The sequence below is a fragment of the Nymphalis io genome, chromosome 3, assembly GCF_905147045.1.
Source record: "Nymphalis io chromosome 3, ilAglIoxx1.1, whole genome shotgun sequence".
Taxonomy (NCBI): Eukaryota; Metazoa; Arthropoda; class Insecta; order Lepidoptera; family Nymphalidae; genus Nymphalis; species Nymphalis io.
In genome coordinates, this window is record NC_065890.1 from 9941780 (window position 1) to 9961617 (window position 19838).

Genomic DNA, 19838 nt, shown 5'->3' on the forward strand with positions numbered 1-19838 from the left:
GTCACTCTAAAAATCTAGGAGTAATAAAAGAACCACATCGAATGAATACTTGTCAATTTATTATCTCAACATTAGAATAAAATAAGCATCCTTAACAATACCTTATTTCCTTACATTTACAATATCACATTAACTTTAGATTTCAGCCCTCGAAAGCACAACTAATTTTCTAAGCTATTATTAACTGTAATATGTAAAATTTCTGACTAATTATAATAAATTATGTTAAAGAAAATGATTTATCGATGTCTATTTCCGTTTGTTGCCGCCACCGCCTGCGAGGATCATAGCAATCCGCATGAAAATATTGAGTACATCCAAGTAAACCGAGATAGCCCTGAAAACAAAATGTATCAATGTTAAAATAAGAAAACAATAAACATAACAACAAGATTGTAAACTAAATTTGGTATTAAAGGTATTATGTACACAAGTATGTGTCATTCTCAATAGTATCAGCTTTAAAAAGTGCAGGAGCCTGTGTGATGCCAATAAAAAAAAATAACATTAGAAATTTTAGTTAGAATAAATAGCTATAAATAGCAATTTTACAATTATTTTTTTTATAAAAACTAGTGTTGTTGAAATTCGACCTATTCTTTTATATTCAAACTTTTTTTTTGGAAATCTTTTAAAATAAATAAACACATGCGTAATTTTTGTATTTATATGTTACCAAATTATACATAATGTAATTGTGTGTGATTCATTGTTTTCAAAGCATGGTGAAACTTAGATTGTCTGCCAATTTTCTATTATTTACTACAAAATACATATGTATATTTGTGATTGAAATATTGAGTACATATTTACAATAAAGTTTAGAATAGTTTACTTACGAATTGATTGGGTCATAAGGCTGTAATCCATACATTGGATGCATCTCTGCTCGTTTAATAATTGCTTGTGTATCATACAGCAGGAAACCACCGAACACAATTAAACCACCATACAAGCTCAGTGAGTATAATCCTGAAAATAATATTAACAGTTTTCTGACAATTTGCCATCCATTTTTAAGCAACAAAAGATTATCTATGTGAATGACTCTTTACCAGCGCCAAGTGCAGAAGTGGGTGGTAAGAACATGCCAGCAAGTGAAGCGGCAAAGACAGCACCCAAGCCCATTGCCAGCGGAGCACGCATGTTGAGGAACTCCCCAGATGGAGCACACACTGCAATTGTACTAAGGCCTCCAACTACACCCGCTGTGTACCTGTTACAATAAAAATTAAACTGTTCATTTTCGTACATTTAACTTCAATAAAAAAAAACTATATGTACATTTAAATGTCATAATTTTTTTTTTAATTGGTAAACTTTTTGTATGGATATCATATGTGGCATATTGAAGAGTTAATCAATTATTCTACAAACATACTAAACCATAAAAATAAGTATAATATAATTACCAAGCAGCACGCATGAGTATAGGTCCACCGAGGAAGCACATGGGAGCAATAACGGCACCCATAATACCAGTATGTACCATCCAAGCTAGCTGTTTGGCTCCAACCCCTGGTTTGTATTCCATACTTCGGACTACCATGCCTGAGCCAATCATTAATGCCATTGTCACAATAATTGACTAAAAATTAAAACAAAATTTAATACCAAATGTCAATCATATTTTTATAACATTCTTTTAATTTTAACATTTCTCTTAGTAACTTACCATCCATCCATTACGAGCAACCAAATTAAGCAAAGCAGGTGTTCTGAAAACAGTGATTGCACTTCCAGCTGTCAAAACAAGAGATCCAGCTATATATCCATATGTAGCCTTGATGCGATCCTTAACATATTGTGGCCACAAACTATAAGAGAAAAAAATAAGTGCTATATTAGAAAAGAATGAAATGATGTAATGAAATAATGTATATAAATAAATTTAGTATAGACTATTCCAATGGAAATAGGAAAGAAGGTAAATAAATAACTTTGACCTTGGATTGACATGACATTTGAGTTAAGCTAGTGGGGAGGAAATTACTAAACGAGTGGGTAAATGAATAAATGATAAAGAAAGGAATGATATATTTCATTGTTTTTATATTAATAGATACATATATGGATTGCAAGGAAAAAAAACCTAAAACAATTTAATTTTATTCCTTTTCTGAACTCTCAATGCAAAACTCTTATTTTACTATCAACTTTAAATAAACAATATTAAAATATATTATTTAGCATTAATTTTTTTTTAAATATATGTTACTCTAAAAATAACAAGTTACCCTAAGTTTTAAATTGAAATAATAATATTCAATCAGCTTAGTCTATATTGAAGACAAAACAATAGTCAGTAGGCAAAAAACAAAAAGTATATACAAAATCAGTTTCTATCACAGTCCATTTAAATAAACAGGTCGTAATAGAAAACTTGATAATTCCAAATAATCACCCATCTAGACTAACAGAACAGGCAAGCAGCACCGTGTGTAATATTACACAAACCATTTGGAGCGACTTTTTTTTTTTTTTTTTTTTTTTATAGAATAGGAAGGCGGACGAGCATATGGGCCACCTGATGGTAAGTGGTCACCAACGCTCTTAGACATTGGCATTGTAAGAAATGTCAACCATCGCTTACATATCCAATGCGCCACCAACCTTGGGAACTAAGATTTTATGTCCCTTGTGCCTGTAATTACACTGGCTCACTCACCCTTCAAACCGGAACACAACAATATCAAGTATTGCTGTTTTGCGGTAGAATATCTGATGAGTGGGTGGTACCTACCCAGACGAGCTTGCACAAAGCCCTACCACCAGTAAAGCGACTTTTGACCACCTCATAACTCAAAACTAATTTACAGAAACATGTCAATTTGTCTCATATATTGAAACTTGCGAGATACGTATGTTCTCCAAATTTCATAAACGCACCTCAAACAGTTATTTAGATAGTAACGTCCAAAAATCGTCATTTTTATCACTGACTGACCTATAGATCAAAACTAACTCAGTTCCAGATGACCTAGAAAGTCCAAATTTGGTGTCTAGATATTTAGTTGAAATTTTCATCATTTTATTATAATTTATCAATTAATTGATTCTGTTAGGAACACTTACTTATAGTGCCTGTAATACAAGAATCAGCAATCAAAATTGATGACAGCCGGTCTTTATGTGGATTTTAAGGTCTCCATGTGAATAGTATAACGAATATATGTATAACGAATGGAATAGCACCCTTAAATTTTTTTTAAATCCAAACATATCAGTTTTAGTACTATATAGTAGTAAAACGATTATGAATCCCAGTCCAAGTCTAAGTCAGACCTTAGACTTCAATATATTATTCTAAGTTATAAGAAGAAATGATATTTTAAGTTGTCATAAAATATTTGATATTGTTATAAATAAATTTCAGGACTGACCATTGAACTTGGCACCAATTTAGATACACATTATACGAACAATCAGAGACGAATATCTTACTCCAGTATTATTTTTAAAACTATAAACTGAATTTTGCTATTCATATCTGAGTATTATATATGAGTTTTTTGGAAACTTTTAATTTTTTTTTCCTTTATCTTACGTTACATAATAATAACAATATTTTATTTATTTCTTCACAAAAAGTTTATATATTAACATATAACATTTAAATATCATATCATATAGCTAAATAATGTGAAGATTTGTGCTTGCAATAGATAAACTGTTCTACAAAACATCAGGAGTCCACACCCATTTATATGAACAAAAAACAAAAATAAATGTATAAAGTGAGAAGTAAGAAATAATAAAAAATGGAATGAATATGAATAATATCTTTAATGGATGTTTAGGCAACTTTCTATATATTTTACAAATATTTCATATTACATATTAAATACAAATTAATAAACAAATATATATTTAAAAAATCTAAAATTTGTAACAAAATAAATAATAAATATATATTTTTATTATATAAATTCATTCATTCTCCATTCGTTTAGGGAACATCCTTGGTTGAGATAATTTATTTATTTGGATCTCCAACAGTTGTACATAATACACATTCAAATCAGTTTTTACATTAACTTAAAACTAACTATGCATAACCAATTACAAAAGAACACACCATTCACAAACACAATTACAAAACACACAAATCAAAAATAAAATAAAAACAGAAAATTGATCAATCATCATCGTAATTTATAATTATTGTCAGTTAATCAAAAATGGATTAAGTGGAACTTTGTTGTATTACAAATGAAGATATATTAATCAAGAACTGTTTGTAGAGCATAAGACTTATTGCTATCACTAGGAATATTTAAAATAATAGTTTTGTTTACATCTACTCCTATTGTGATTTTATCTATTATTTTTTACAAGCTTTAGAACTTACTGTGCTTCTTGCAATGTCCCAGGTTTGACTCCAGAACCATAATAACATAGAGCCACAAGTCCAACAGCTGATGCACCTGCTAATGCTCCTTTACCCAAGCTGAAGGCTGAAATATAATCCAGTTATTATTGACTTCAGTATTTTAAAGGTTCAACAATATAGAAAGAAATACAGAATTCAATTAGACTCAACACAACCAGGTACTTGTACTTACCATTAGGTCCTGCTGGGGCCATTAATTTTTGCCAGACAGAGGGCTCCGTTCGTGTAGCTACTCTGGACCGTGGCTCGCGTGCATAATTCCTCACAATATAGTTCTTAGGCACAAATCTTTGAGGTACTGGAGTTTTAAATGTTTGTGTAACATTTAAAGCTGACCGAGCGACGCACAATCGAGAAAGCATGATGCAACCTACGAAATTATTGATTATTTAAAAATCCAAAGAATCTTATACAACAACAAAATTCTTAATAAAAATATAGTTTAAGTAAAGAAATGTATGCGTGATGTAACGTTATTAAAAAATATCAGATTACTTACCGGTTTTAATATAACGCAATTATGAAGAGGGTAGTCTAATAAAAATTACTGATGGTAATTGACAAAAAATGGGTAGTACAGGTAATAATCTAGTGTTACGATTGAAAGTGTTAATAAATTTATGTGGGTATGATGGTATGTATTTCGCAGTTTGATAAGTTTGATATTTGATTCACGTTCTAGAAAATTAGATATTGACAAATATGACAATTGACAGATTGCATGAACTATGGTGTGGACTGTTTTTCATATTTGGTGGAAAAGCTTTAATTACTAATTTGCAACAGACAGGTCAAAACTTATGAATTGCAATAATTTATTTTATATTAAAGAAAATATATTTTATTTTATACATAGTTAAGATATTAAATTTAAAAAATATTAAAATAAAATCATCAGAGTTTGAAGGCAGTAGGAACTAAACACTAACAAAAAATATATCTTAAACGCGCATAGACAAAATGTTTCCCCACACTAAAACAAATATATTTAAATGATAGGTCGGTCTATTTTTTTCTGTTTGATTAACATTTAGTAACCATCTACAGTAGCGGATTTACATATTTTCCAAGTGTAGGCTATGTAGTTCTTTGCCCTTATTTAAATCCCACACAATATATGATTATATAGGTCACATGTACAGTGAAAAGGATGGAGGAAAAGTCATTTTTCTTATGACTTTTTATATGCTCACTCTTTCTTTTTCGTTGAAAAAACGCATTTACACGTTTCACCCACCGCTGGCACTGAAGGAGCGTCACGGGATCGCTTGCGCATGCTACTGTTACGCACCAATAATTGGCCCTAGTCTAGGCCCTAGCCCTAACTACCCGGAAACCCAACTAGGCTGGCCCGCATAGGCATGTGGGCTTAGGATACAGTAAACCCAACTAGCCGCACGTACTCCCCGGTCTTCTTCGGCGAATCGGATCAGCGGAGACACTCTCCTCACGCCGCCGATTCGCGGCCTCCTTCTGTGACATAGCACTTTTGCAAAAGGTGACCATCGCCATCCTTTATGGTTATTCTGCCTCAGTTGTAACAAAAATAATTAAAAAAGAATTAATCCGAAAATTAGCCGCCACTCAAATTTGCCGCCCTAGGCTCAAGCCTACTCAGCCTGCTGGTAAATCCACCACTGACCATCTACTTTATTCAAATGCACTCTACTTACCTAACTATAGCAATACTTCCTCTACATTACATGTACATGCTATTTATAATAATCGGTTTTCTTCCACAGTTTCGGCATCGGAAGCAATTAAAAACCTTTGCATATTATTTATTTTGTCATCTATAAATTTTCGTCAGTCGTTTTTTTTTCCCTTAGTGATCGAAAACTTAATCTATGTATACACATTATACATCTGGTCTGATGACAACTTTATTAATTGTCGCATATTTGGTTCATCGTAAAGATGAACCAAATTAAAATTATTGCGGATTCACAAAATTAATGCAGCAAGTAATGATATTGTCATAAACCTAGGAATAGTTATACTTTATGTTATATCAGTTTAAATATTATAGTTTTTTTTACTGAAATATTTTTTTAAATTGGCGATAATCTTGTAAAGCTCCATGTTAATATTTGTAATGCATTCAATTATGTTCTTAAATATGATTTCTTTTTAATTTACTTTACAAATATAAAAAGCAACAAGACAAACAATTTTAGGTATTAACTTCACCGACAATCAATGTGTGGCACAGGTTTTAAAATCTTTGGTAACTAACATTCGTAATCAAATGTAATATTTGGCGCCAAATATAATTGGCAAATATTACATTTGATTACGAAAATAATATTTAAAGTTTGTCTGTTATTTAAATTATTTTTTTAATATTAATTACAAAAGATACGATATATTTTTATTTGAGTTTATTCATTTATATTACCTTTCATTCAGTGTGATACAGTGTTTTAGTCTGTAAAATGATCTTTATTAATTCAAACAATATAAAGATTTTATATTTTTTGTATTAATTAACACCTTAAAATAGACTTTGAGGTACTTATTTTTTAAGTTTTATTTATTCTTACTATATATGATTGCCTTTATCATGTTTGACCTTTCCACGACATTGCCGTACGTCATTTATGGAATCAAAAAAAAAATTGGAATGAAATGTTGCTAGAATGCTAGAAAGTGCCAAAATTGAGGATCCGTTCATATTTTTTTTTATTAAAAGTAAAGTGGTTTATTTAAAAAAAGTAATTACTAAATTGTTTTATTTATATATTTAGTTAGTAGTTTATTTATTACTTTTATTAGCTTTATTACCATCTAGTAATTAAAATCGTAATTAAGAAACAAAAATACTTTGAAGTTTTGTATATTAAAACAACTCCCGCACCGCATATCAATTTAATTTTATAAATGTTATTGTTTTTTTTATACTATTCTATTTTCTACAGCAGAATTTGCTGTAGGAGGCATTCAAATTATTAGTCTGCCAACTAGTACTATACTATCTTCAAAAATCTATTAGAATCATATATTTTATTTATTAGCTTTCGTTTGTATACAGCCTGTTATGTATATGTTATGTACAGGTCTTAGGCTGGGTCTTGGGGATCGCAATACAGCTATATAAACTTGGATGCAGGGGCTTTATTGCTTTACTGGTTATTACTTTTTTTACAATTAATAGGCTAGCGTTTGACCATTGTCTTGCCTGATGTTAAGCATCGACACGGTCTAGGATGTAGCACGTTTGTCTAGAAAAATCCACTCTGGATCAGACTCAGGCAAAAAATTCCACAGTTTCGCATAGTGAATGATGAACGCAGATTCAAAGCGCTTCGTATGGGGGCGGGGAATTTCCACTGTATATCTATGGCGCTTTGGTCACGTTTGCCTGGCCGTTCGACAGTGAAAGCGGGCGGCAGGAATCAGTTCGTATAATTCCTGAGCACATTCTCCGAAATGTATCTGATGTAAGCTGAAAGCGATGCAACTACACGTCGATGTTCGAGACTTTGGAGTTTAGACTCGAACAGTGTGTTGTCTCCTATCAGCCTCCTGGCACGCCTCTCAATCAACTCTAGAGCCTGAAGGTGGTGCTTAGCAGAGCCGTCCCAAATGTGAGAGCAGTATTCCATACCTCACTTGTGCTTTGTCTAAGCTGAGCAGTTGTTCTGGAGTAAAGTAACGTCTTACCTTAGAGAGATACCAAGCTTTCGAGCGGCTATTTGGACTTTGGACTCAATAAAAGAGCCTAAATTTAGAGTCAACGTGAGAGTAACGCCAACAAGGTCAAGGTGGTCAGTTATAGGTACGGACACACGACGGAAAGAGGGAGGTAGCTAGAATTACCTCTTTTTGGCGGAAAACAAACACGCCTGCGTCTTGGTTGCATTGAACATGACCAAATTGGTATTGCCCCAATCGGACATTGCCTTAAGGGACACGCTTAGGCATTTAACCATGACTCTCTCTGAGCCTGGGTTTGGGCCACACTAGCTCGCGCGTTGGACCTGTAGCTCTCGGCAACTGAGCAATCATTTGCATACCAATGGATTCCGGGCATCAGCAGATCATTGATGTGCCGTAGAAATAGTGTCGCCGAGAGCACTGACACCTGGGGTACATTGGCATTTATAGCCATTTGATCAGACGAGTGGCCACCAACCACCACTCGTAACGATCGGTTCCTTGGGAAGTCTGAAATCCACGCATACAGGCTAGCTGTCAGGCCATATGCAGGAAGCTTGCTGATAAGGCCATCATGCCAAGCCCTTTCATAGGCCTTCGAAATATTCAAAAAAACAGCAAGTACTCCCCGTGTTTCTCGATGGCCTCTAGAGATGGCGATACTACAGAGGCTATATTACTTTATGGCTTCATAAACTTTAATAAGGCAGCACGCTACATGCATTGGGTATCTGTGTGTGCATAATAGTTCTTGTAAGAGAAAATTGTATTTGTTTACAAGATACAACTGCTAACAAGACTTTGTTTTCGTAAAAACATTAATAACTATTAAAAATATATAAAAATAAAGTGTTATTTAAATTATAGACTTTGTGCATTAGTCGTTATATACATCTCGATTTTTATTTATAATATTTTATATGATTATAATAGTTTAGTTATTTAATACCGCGATGGCAACTCCGTCATATGGTATTGCTATTTGCTATAGGTATAATTTTATCAAAATCTACTGCTGGACCGATGTAAAACATTGTAACGACATTAATAGATTATAGTACTGCATTTATTTCTTCAAAGCCGTATAGATCAGTTAGTAATATAGACTAACTACTAGCGATGGCTCAAGCACTCAAAAAGCTATCTGTACAAGCATTGAAAAACAATTATGCTGAAGCAATTACGACCGGCCTCGTAAGCAGAGCGAGCAGGTATTGTACCGGTATTGGTTATTTTTTACGTAATAACTGATATTTCAGTCCTTGACATTGATCTTTAAAATAATGTGTAGTTTAAAAACCTATCTAGTGTTTCATTCGAGTATATTTACAATTCGTAAAATATGTTGCAGGAACGATCTTGGGAATGATAAACCGGTACTAGAATATTGTTGGATATAATAATAATAATAATTCAAATGTATGTTATATTTATTCCATAAAGACTTATTTTTGAAACCCTTTTGTATAATTATGTATTGCAACATTAGATGTAATTTTTACAATCCTATTAATTCTACATCATCACTCATATGCGAAAAATCAACTTTTCTCATTATTGTCTTTGCTGCTGTTTTCTGCTAGACTTAAACCAATGTTTAATGATGTTTGCTTTTTTAATAAATATAATTTTAAAGAATATCCTTTTCCATGATGTAACATTACATATCCTATGGGACAACTTTCATCAACTCCATTCAGTTGTTTGGATGTGGTGGTATGACAAACAGACACTAATGTTCATTATATAAAGAGATAATTCTATTTGCAATAGCACCTGGTGGAGCAATGTGCAGATGGGACCACCTGATGTCATCTTAGGAATAACCGAGGCATATAAAAGAGACACAGATGCCAAGAAAGTTAACCTCGGTGTAGGAGCATATAGAGATGACCAAGGCAAACCTTTCATTTTGCCATCTGTTAGGAAGGTTTGTAGTTAAACAATATATATTATCGTAATATTTATTGAATTAAATCTACAAACTAATAATCATTTTCTAAGATCAAATGAAATGTCAAGTTACCACAGATTTAGAATTTGTATTCTTCCAATACTTACCTTTGCGGATATTTTTTTTTACCTGAAAATACAGAATGATAATGGTTATGTAAAATAAATTCTATAAATACTGCATGAAAATCAATGGAAATTAACTTGCAATTTCTTATCATCTATGTAATCTTGTATGTATTATCTATTAATATATTTTTACATAAACTTTTCATAATATTATTTTTCGTTTATATATTATGTAGTATGTTTTTATAATTTTTTTATATATGTAATATTAACATAATCTATTTTTTTTCATTTACATCATCATTCAGATATAACAGTGAGTTACATAAGAAGATGTAGTTTTTTAGTGCTACTTTTCGAATAATAATAGGTTCAACTCCTTAATTGTAGGCGGAAGAAATTATTTACAAAAAAGGACTAAACCATGAGTATGCTCCTATCGGTGGAGAAGCAGCTTATACCGATGCAGTAGCTAAACTTGCATTCGGAGAAGATAGCCCAGTTCTCAAAAACAAGAGCAATTGTACTGTTCAGGTAAAGTATATAAAAGTATTACAATATATATATTATAATATTTTACTATAGTAAAATCGGAATTCAAGTATACACTAACTTACATTACATGCAACATACATAATAATTACACTAAAATGTTCATTATTTATTAAATTAAAATATATTCCCATCAAAATTGAGTTATTTTATTTAAGGCAATTTTATGTATTGCGTAAAATTGCACTTAAAATTGCATTTAAAGAAAAATCACACCAACAAAATAGTATGTTACGTAATATGTTTTGGCAAAACAATGCTCGCCCATGTATTTCATCATATAAAATGTACAATTCTTACGTGTGCTGTGATTATTTACAGTTTTAATGTTGAAACATAATACTTTAATATTAATCGGTATAATTTAGTGATGGAAAATTCCAATCAGCGTCATATCCTTAATAATCGTTAAAAGCTCCTTTTATACTATACAAATTATTGTATATTAATTGAGCTGCTGCAATCACATTAGTGTAGTTATTATTTTGCAAAACTTTGTGGATTTTATTATTATTGATATAAACTTTATCAAATACTGAAATGATTATTCAAATACAGTGTTTGTATATTCCTTAAGCATGTTAGTGTTTTGCTTCTTAGCAATCATCATCTATGGTCTCTCCATTATTTATTGGCTAAACAAATATTTTTTAATAATAATAACACTTTCCTTTAGACTCTATCTGGTACAGGCGCCCTCCGTCTTGGTCTTGAGTTTATTACAAAGCACTATGCCAAGAACAAGGAAATTTGGCTGTCAACGCCCACGTGGGGCAACCACCCCCAAATTTGCAACACTCTCAACCTGGCACACAAAAAGTACCGATACTTTGACCCTAAGACAAACGGTTTCGACCTTAAAGGAGCTGTTGAAGATATCAATGTAAGTATTACTCTTATTTATTTTTAATTGGACAACACCAACATCCTACTCATATAAACCTTTATACTTATACAGAAGGATGGATTACATACATATATTAAAACTTTCTACAACAGCCGTAACATGTGCGGCCGTTGATAGCTGATAGATAAATGCAAATAGGAAGTGGGGAGAAGTACAGTCTTTTTTTAAATCTTAAAGAAACAACATATATGAAAATTTTAAAGGGTTAGAGTTTGGACCTAATGTTACATTACAGAGCTATGTGGGGATCGGTGAATATTCATGTGGCATACACATAGTTTTCCATAGAGTCTTTGCTTTTAACATTGCAAACAAACACATGGAATTGACGCTTGTCACGTCAATAATTTAAATTTAAACCTGGTGAAATTACGAAGCGCTGAACTTATATAAGAATATTATATACTAAATCCTTCGAAACGTGGTCTTTTATAATTTATGCATATTGATTTAGTAGTTTTTTTCAATGAATCATAAAAAATGTCTTCTCGTTTATTAATATAGAATGATGTAACTTTTGGTAAAATAAGCAACATCACAATGCGTAAACTGATAGGTCGTTTCATGCTTAATATAAATTATTATTACTCAATTAGATCAAGTGCTCGTAACAACAATTAAAAACAACAATGTTTACTATTTTGACCTTAGAATATTATTTGAACTTTGATTCAGTTGCCGAGTGACAAAATCATACTGGTATTAATATCACAATAAAAATATGTCGGTTAAATAAAAAAAAAAAAATGCAATTTTATACTTTTTGTAGATCATAGATTGGCGTTTTTTTCTATAAGAATTATTTAATATTATCTATACGTACTATAAATGTTAAGTATTAAGTTGATATGGGGATAGATAACATTTGTCGCCGTAATCTTTATCCCACAGTTTTACAGCATAACTGAGCATAAATGCTTGATAAAAAACAAATATTTGTTCATGAGCGCGACTTGTGATAACGGGCTCGATTGATGGCACTCAGAGACAATTGCTAATACCTGATCGTAATATTACAATGTCAATGTTATTACTTTGATATTTGAATAATGTTAACATCTTTGTAGTATATTTTTGTAAAATGATTACCAGTAACAGCCTGTGAATGTACCACTGCTGGGCTCAGGCCCCCTCTCCCTTTTTGGAGCTTATTCCATTCCATTGTAGAATGATTGATGATCAAAAACCAATAGATGTTAGACACAGTAAATATACGTAATTAAAAAATATATTCTTTCGACACATAATGATCCACTGTCCCACTGCTTAATTAAAGCTTTCTCTCTTCTTGAGTCTTAGAGCTTGTTCCGCTGCGCTGCTACAGTATATACATATATATTTGATACACATGTAGCAAAATTTCATTAAACAAATATTGGTTGCTCGTCGATCTTTACCTCAAGTACGAGATGAATTATAAACACATGAAAATTCATTGGTATTTTGAACCCGCAATCTTCGGGTTAGGTTCAAGTGTCTTAGCCACCACCGGGCCATCTCTTGTTTTTGTATGGCATGTACCTCACCGATAAGTTTTGAGAAATGTACTTTTAGGGATAAAACCTTATATATATTATTTTGTCCTGTTGTATAATTCAACACATTATAAAATAAATATATTTTTGTTTTCCAGAAAATCCCAGAAGGTTCTATTATTTTATTGCACGCCTGCGCCCATAACCCTACTGGTGTCGATCCTAAACCAGAAGAATGGAAACAGTTATCTCAGGTGAATATAATGACTTTGATATGTATTAAATAAATTTGTAAAATAATTAAAAAAAAAAATCTCTTTAATAGAAAAAATTATTATCTAAAATTATTACATTCACAGGTGATTAAAGATAGGAAGCTGTACCCGTTCTTCGACATGGCGTACCAGGGCTTCGCGACGGGCAGCGTGGACAACGACGCCTTCGCCGTGCGACTCTTCGTGCAGGAAGGTCACCAGGTCATGCTCGCTCAGAGCTTCGCAAAGAACATGGGTATGGACACAATATGACTGGTATAATTGAGATAATTGACCCCGTGGACTTATCTGTATTCTTATCACATATTTCGTAAAAAGATAACATAGGTCAGTATTATTAGGATTTCCGAATAACAGAGCTTACTATCAATGACGCACAATCAAAAATCTAAACAAAAAATAAATCATCATCTCTGGATTCAACACAAACATAAACAAAACACAATTTTTAAAACTATTTACTATTATTTTACTTGCATTACGGAAACCACCAAACGAATTTAAGCAAGGTGATGAAATTTAAATCTATTATATGTAACATTCTTTTTATCCCTGGAAATGTACATATTTCTAGAGTTTTTAGATTTAAAATATACCCAAATTTATCAATTCGCGTAGACGGAGTTTGAATGGATTTTCTTTAATTTGTAATAAAAAATAAAGTTAAGAAAAAGTAGAAAGTATTGAATTTAATGACACCCTCGAGAGGGAGTGGTCACCGCTCAGTCGATGCGCCCATATTAATAAAATGATATCGAGGGACAAAACTGTCCTAACGTCACGCTTGATTGGGCAGCGCCGGGAGCGGCCACTTGGTAGAGCGTATTCACGGTAGAGAATTATTCTCTCTAATTCCTGCTTCCCTATTCCTTCATAAGTCGACGCATGCTGGCTCTCGATGTCACCGCCTAACTGTGACATCAATTTCATCGCGCACAAAGAAATTTGGCGACTCCTTTCTTTGTCGCACTTCCAAAAAATGGAATTCCTTACCAGCTCACGTGTTCCCCTCCTCTTACAACCCGGGTGCCTTCAAACGAAGCGTGAAGAGGCATCTTGCGGGCCGGAAAGGCGAAGGCGGCTAGTGCAGAACATTCTTCCCGACTGTACTGGCCGTCGTCGCGTTTGGACTCTACTACCACTTACCATCAGGTGGAGTAGAGTAATTTGCCCTCCCGTATAATATAAAAAAAAGCCGCTAGACTGAGTGCGAGGCGTGCGCAGGGCTGTACGGCGAGCGCGCGGGCGCGCTGTCGTTCCTGTGCGGAGACGGCGAGGCTGCGGCGCGCGTGCTGTCGCAGGTGAAGATCATGATCCGCACCATGTACTCCAACCCGCCGCTCTACGGCGCGCGCCTCGTGCAGGAGATCCTCACCGACCCGCAGCTAAAGGCGCAGTGGTGAGTCGCTATGGGAGTAGCTTTCGCTTTTGGTACTTGGCTTATTTATGTATTACATCCGTATGAATATCCGTTAGCGTTCCCGATTCAACTAAATGAATTTGGACTCTTCTTTTTATATTACGGAATAAAGAAGATTTATAGTCTATTCCAATCACAATAGGAGTAACTAATAATAAAAGTAAATAAATAATTTTAAATATTCCTAGTGATAGCAATAACTGCAATATTATGCTCTACAAACAGTTCTTGATAAATATATCTTCGTTTGTAATGCAGCAATATTCCATTTAACTACTTAATTCGACTTTTAATTTTACTTCCAAAGTTCCGTAAACAGTTTTGTCGAAAACCACACCACTTTTCGATGGACTGACAATTATTATTAAGATCTCGACCAAGGTTCTTCGCTAAACGAATGGAGAACAAATTAATTTATATAATTAAAAAAATATATTATTTTAGTTTTTTCACAAATTTTAGATTTTTTAAAATAGATATTTGTTTATTAATTTTTATGTAATATGACAGACTTATTTGTAAAAAAAAAAATAGAAAGTTACCTGAACATCCCATACATTAAGATGTTATTATCATGGAACGTAATATAAGGAATTTTTTTTTTAAAGTTAACAAAAAACTAAATGTACTAATAAACCAGTAATCGGCTTTGTTTAAACGGATTGTGATTGAAGCTGATTTTGTATTTGCGACTTATTGCTTCTGCCTACTGGCTTGTTTTGCCTTCAACACGGGCTAAGCTGACTGAACATTATTATTTCAATTTAAAACCTAAGGGATAATCGTTATTTTTATTTACATATATTTAAAAAAAAATGTATGCTAAATAATATATTTCAATACTGTTTATTTAAAATTGATAGTAAAATAAGATCTTGCATTGAGAGCTCAGAAGCAGAATCAGATATTTAATTGTATAATGTATTTTTTTATTTTACCTCCCGTCCATATATATATATATATATTAAAATTAATATAAAGTTATGTATAAAAATAATGAAATTTATCATTCCTTTCTTTATCGTTCATTCATTAACCCTTAGTGGGTTCAGTATTTCCTCCTAACTAGTTTAACTCAAATGTCAAGTCAATTCAATGTCAAAGTTTTTTATTTACATGCTTTCCTATTCCAATTGGAATAGACTATAGTTGGGTTTAATCAAATGAAATCCTTAAGGGGGTAAGATGTAGATTAAAGATTTGTCAGTATTACATTTTAGGTTAGCATACTGGAAAAAATAAAAATGGATATTTATGCTATTCTGTACATTTTTAAACAACTTGTAAGATTGCTATTGAAATAATGTGTTATGTATTTTAAGTGCGAATCTTGGTGTGATTAATAGGAAAGTCAAACTCTAGTAAAATTTCCAATAGACGTCGAATATATCTTGAAAAAAAATAAAGGAAGTCCTTTTTATTTCAAATTAAAGAAAAATATATTTAATATACACCTAGTAAATTTGGCGGGTAGCAGCTTGTATGCAATATACAGATTTAACTTATAAAAAAGTATAATTATATTTATTTATTTAAAATAGTAATAATAATGTTTTCCAGGCCGATTTCGGCCACGGTGGCCAATCTCGAGAGAGATTAGCCAACTACACAGGAGATATTATAGTGAACAAGTGTGTGCGCAAACACAGGTGCACTCTCTATTCCCTAACTCTCATAATCCGATGGGACGGCTATCCGACACGACCGGAAAGAGTTCAGGCGCAGGACCCTCGGATTTACGTGCTTTTCGAGGCACTTTTCCGAGAGAAAAACCCAATAACTTTTTATTGGCCCGACCTAGGAATTGAACACAGGACCTCCGGGTCTGCGGCCTTACATCAAGCCACTATACCAACGAGGCAGTTCAATATAGTAAAAGTAACAGTTATCTGTAAATGTCCCACTGCCGGGCTTAAGGCCTCTTCTCCGTTAAAGGAGAAGGTTAGAACTTTTCCACCACACTGCTTCAATGCAGATTGGTAGTGGATGTGAAAGATTTTCGTCCAACATATTATGCAGGTTTCCTTACGATGTTTTACTTCACCGTCGAGCACGAAAGAAATTATAAACACAGATCAAGCATATGAAAAAAATTCAGCATGCCTGCCTGGGTTTGGTTAAGCAGCATGTGCCATAACGACGAGGCAATCTCAGCTTATTTAATATATCTTACTGCAATAAAAATAAATTGTACCAATAATCATAATCTATGTAATGTATCTATATAAATAAATGATTTCTTAAAAACAACACTTGCACCGATCACGCTTCTGAGCGCATCATACGATCTCTTCATTATGTTCTTCAAGGAGTATAATAGAACCCTGTTGGCAGACTGTTCTGGCTTGGCTTGGTTGTACTTCGCTACTGGCTTATCCTTTACACTTGGGAGTAACCATTTGGCTATCGAAGATTGAGTGTTTTGTACTATATTCTTAATTTTTATTAAATATATCATTAATTTTGAACACAGGCTGAAAGACGTGAAGCTGATGGCAGACCGTATCATCGCCATGCGGCAGCAGCTTCGCGCCGGCATCGAGGGCGCTGGCAACAAGAACAGCTGGCGACACATCACCGACCAGATTGGCATGTTCTGTTACACCGGCCTTAAGCCCGACCAGGTTTGTAGTCACAGTATAGGAAAAACTATTTCTAATGTAATATTTATTTCAAGAACAATTGCAAATATGTCACATTCCGTTTCAGGTGGAACGTCTGACCAAAGATTTCCACATCTACCTGACCAAGGACGGCCGCATCTCAGTAGCGGGCATCTCATCCAATAATGTAAATTACATCGCCGAAGCAATGCACAAGGTGACGTCGTAAACATATCGAATACATAAGCCTTACTTACATAAGAGTAAAAGAAATCGTTGATGAGCCGTTCATTATTTGTCACTGCGGGTATAAAATATGCTGTAGTGCTTGTTAAAATTCTATATAAGGAGATTAGGCTTTCGATTCGAAGTTAAAAATTATTTATTAATCATTTAATTGTGTGATGTGTATCTGAATTTAAATATAATATTGTTTTCAATTAAAGTTTTTTATTTCACCCTTACAAGGATAACAATAAGAAAATTAATGTCAATGTACTGTTTATTTTGAATATAAGTAAATAAAATAAACTAAATGACAAAACACAAATCTTAATAACACAATGATGATTTTTAAAACAAAGTTATGGTCTACGCAAAATATTTACAGCTGACAAATAAATGTTACTCTACATTTAAAAATGATGCAGATCAGTAATTGAAATTATTTGTAACAAACTAATCTTCATTTTTACATATATAATTCATCAATGATGTTGATAGACCAGTTTCTAATAATTTAATATTGAATAACTTTTTTTTGTTATATTATTTTTAATAATAACCTGCATTCACATAAAAAATGTACCTTTAAAATTCTACTTAATTTATATAAAACATACATACGTAACACATCTAAAAATGTGTCTCATTAAATTATTATGATACAAAAATTCAAACACATCTTTTAGTTGACACTAGTCAATGATATTTCAATATAAACATACCTATGTACAAATTTTCACATAACCTTTATTTATAATCATGGCACTATTTCTTTAGAACGTAACATCCATTACTCATTGAAATATGTACCATTTCCACATGTAGGATTTTGTTAAAGTACAAATACAATTTTGACAAAAGTTATATAAAATTACTTTAGCTCGTCCACATAACGTACATGTCATAGGGTTGCTTTAAAGAAGGAGCATCTTAAACACGACGAATTGATTGTATATTTAAAATAATATTACATACCAGCAAACATTATAATTAATTAAACCAATTTTAGCTTAAGGGTTTTTGAACATACTAGTTTTATAATTTTGACAATTTCAGGTACAGCTTTACATCTGAATTTATGATTTTTAACATTAAAATTAGCAGTTATTGGCGGGTAGCAAACGCGAATGAATTACAACACGCATTACATAGGACTAACTTTGTAAAGGTGTATTAAAGGCATTTCACTAAATAAAATTTACTATTACACTAAGAAAATGATTTGCTACAGATAAATGTCTGTCTATGATAATTGAATACAAATACTGAACTGATAAGGTTTTTAATAAAATTAGTACAAATCACAATTCTCAAGGTAAAAATTTAATAAGTGCTACTAAATTTATTTCAATAGAGACAGCCAATGTATAATATAAATTATATATAGTTTAGATAAACAAACTGTAAGTTACGTTAATATAAATATCCTCTTCGACTATTGTGGTTTTTCATTAGCAAGGGAACATCAGGGAAAGTTTGCTTACTCCGACCATTACAAATAAATCAACACCCTTAAATTATAAGCTGCTCATGACTCTCATCTTATTATTAACAACATTTTCTAAATAAACGAGTACCACTTTTCAACTACACTATTGATGTATATTGGAAATTTTAATTTATGTTCTTAAAATTAAACTTCTATAAAGAACACTATATAACTATAATAATGCACCTTTCGTGTTATAATTACATAATATGTATAAAATGTACATCATTAGCTAAGTTTGATAATAACTACTACATAAATTATAAGCAACAATAAATAAGAAATTTGTTAAAGGGGAAATGTCACAAAAAAATAGGTATATTTGGTTGCAATGTTAAAATGTAATACAGAACTAGTATTTCTAAATAAACCGTTTTATTACAAAACTGTACCAGACAATTTTAAACTCAATGATAATGCACTCGGTATTTTTTTTTTCATAAATTAATAAACATATTTTTTTTCATAATTAGCTAAGTATCTAATGTACAATTTCCAGATTTATTCAAGACGATAGGCAGTCATCCTAACATAGTATTAACCTCTGGGCGCTCTTTGTAACAACTATTAATTTATATATAGTATCTATATATGTTAAGGATGTACAATATATAAGTCCTTAATTTGTATTGTAGTAGAATTATCTCCATAGACAAATTAAGTTCTACAGACCAGATAGATGTAATGTAAAAATATATTGAAAGCTCTTTCTTTAAAAAATAAGGTATAGTAACAGCCAGAAAGTTCCACTACGTGACCTACTGCATGAAGGCTTAGGATTTGTTCCACCTCACTGCTCCACTAAAGGTTTGTGGAATGG

At 32.3% G+C, this 19838-nt stretch overlaps 2 protein-coding genes across 3 annotated transcripts; one reads left to right on the forward strand and one right to left on the reverse strand.

Annotated features, from left to right (window-relative positions):
• Nucleotides 1–37: 37 nt before the first annotated feature.
• Nucleotides 38–5086, reverse strand: LOC126780791 (growth hormone-inducible transmembrane protein-like). Its single transcript, XM_050505502.1, has 8 exons — nucleotides 4893–5086; nucleotides 4566–4763; nucleotides 4352–4457; nucleotides 1676–1817; nucleotides 1413–1588; nucleotides 1056–1216; nucleotides 840–972; nucleotides 38–337 (listed from the first exon to the last, which is right to left on the reverse strand). Exons 2-8 carry the CDS (start codon nucleotides 4753–4755, stop codon nucleotides 250–252), a joined length of 996 nt encoding a protein of 331 aa, XP_050361459.1. The 5' UTR covers nucleotides 4756–4763; nucleotides 4893–5086; the 3' UTR covers nucleotides 38–249.
• A 3945-nt stretch (nucleotides 5087–9031) lies between these two features.
• On the forward strand, nucleotides 9032–17739 carry LOC126780715 (aspartate aminotransferase, mitochondrial). 2 transcript variants are annotated; one of them, XM_050505381.1, is made up of 10 exons: nucleotides 9035–9261; nucleotides 9402–9426; nucleotides 9824–9980; nucleotides 10463–10606; nucleotides 11301–11507; nucleotides 13165–13260; nucleotides 13366–13516; nucleotides 14506–14680; nucleotides 17175–17325; nucleotides 17411–17739. In XM_050505381.1, the coding sequence occupies exons 2-10, from the start codon at nucleotides 9416–9418 to the stop codon at nucleotides 17531–17533; spliced, it is 1215 nt and encodes a 404-aa protein (XP_050361338.1). In that variant the 5' UTR covers nucleotides 9035–9261; nucleotides 9402–9415; the 3' UTR covers nucleotides 17534–17739. The 2 variants fall into 2 exon arrangements, with proteins under 2 accessions (XP_050361329.1, XP_050361338.1); XM_050505372.1 differs by lacking the exon at nucleotides 9402–9426 and having other exon boundaries at nucleotides 9032–9261.
• The last annotated feature ends 2099 nt before the right edge of the window (nucleotides 17740–19838 follow it).

What these genes read in the sequence shown, in the direction of transcription:
- LOC126780791 (XM_050505502.1), bottom strand. Translation starts at nt 4,755, where the DNA reads ATGCTTTCTCGATTGTGCGTCGCTCGGTCAGCTTTAAATGTTACACAA. An exon ending in GGGACATTGCAAGAAGCACA is followed by an intron (nt 1,818 to 4,351) that starts GTAAGTTCTAAA and finishes TTTCTCTTATAG; the next exon opens with TTTGTGGCCACAATATGTTA. An exon ending in TTGCTCGTAATGGATGGATG is followed by an intron (nt 1,589 to 1,675) that starts GTAAGTTACTAA and finishes TTTAATTTTTAG; the next exon opens with TCAATTATTGTGACAATGGC.
- LOC126780715 (XM_050505372.1), top strand. Translation starts at nt 9,170, where the DNA reads ATGGCTCAAGCACTCAAAAAGCTATCTGTACAAGCATTGAAAAACAAT. An exon ending in TTTTGCCATCTGTTAGGAAG is followed by an intron (nt 9,981 to 10,462) that starts GTTTGTAGTTAA and finishes CCTTAATTGTAG; the next exon opens with GCGGAAGAAATTATTTACAA. An exon ending in AATGGAAACAGTTATCTCAG is followed by an intron (nt 13,261 to 13,365) that starts GTGAATATAATG and finishes TTACATTCACAG; the next exon opens with GTGATTAAAGATAGGAAGCT.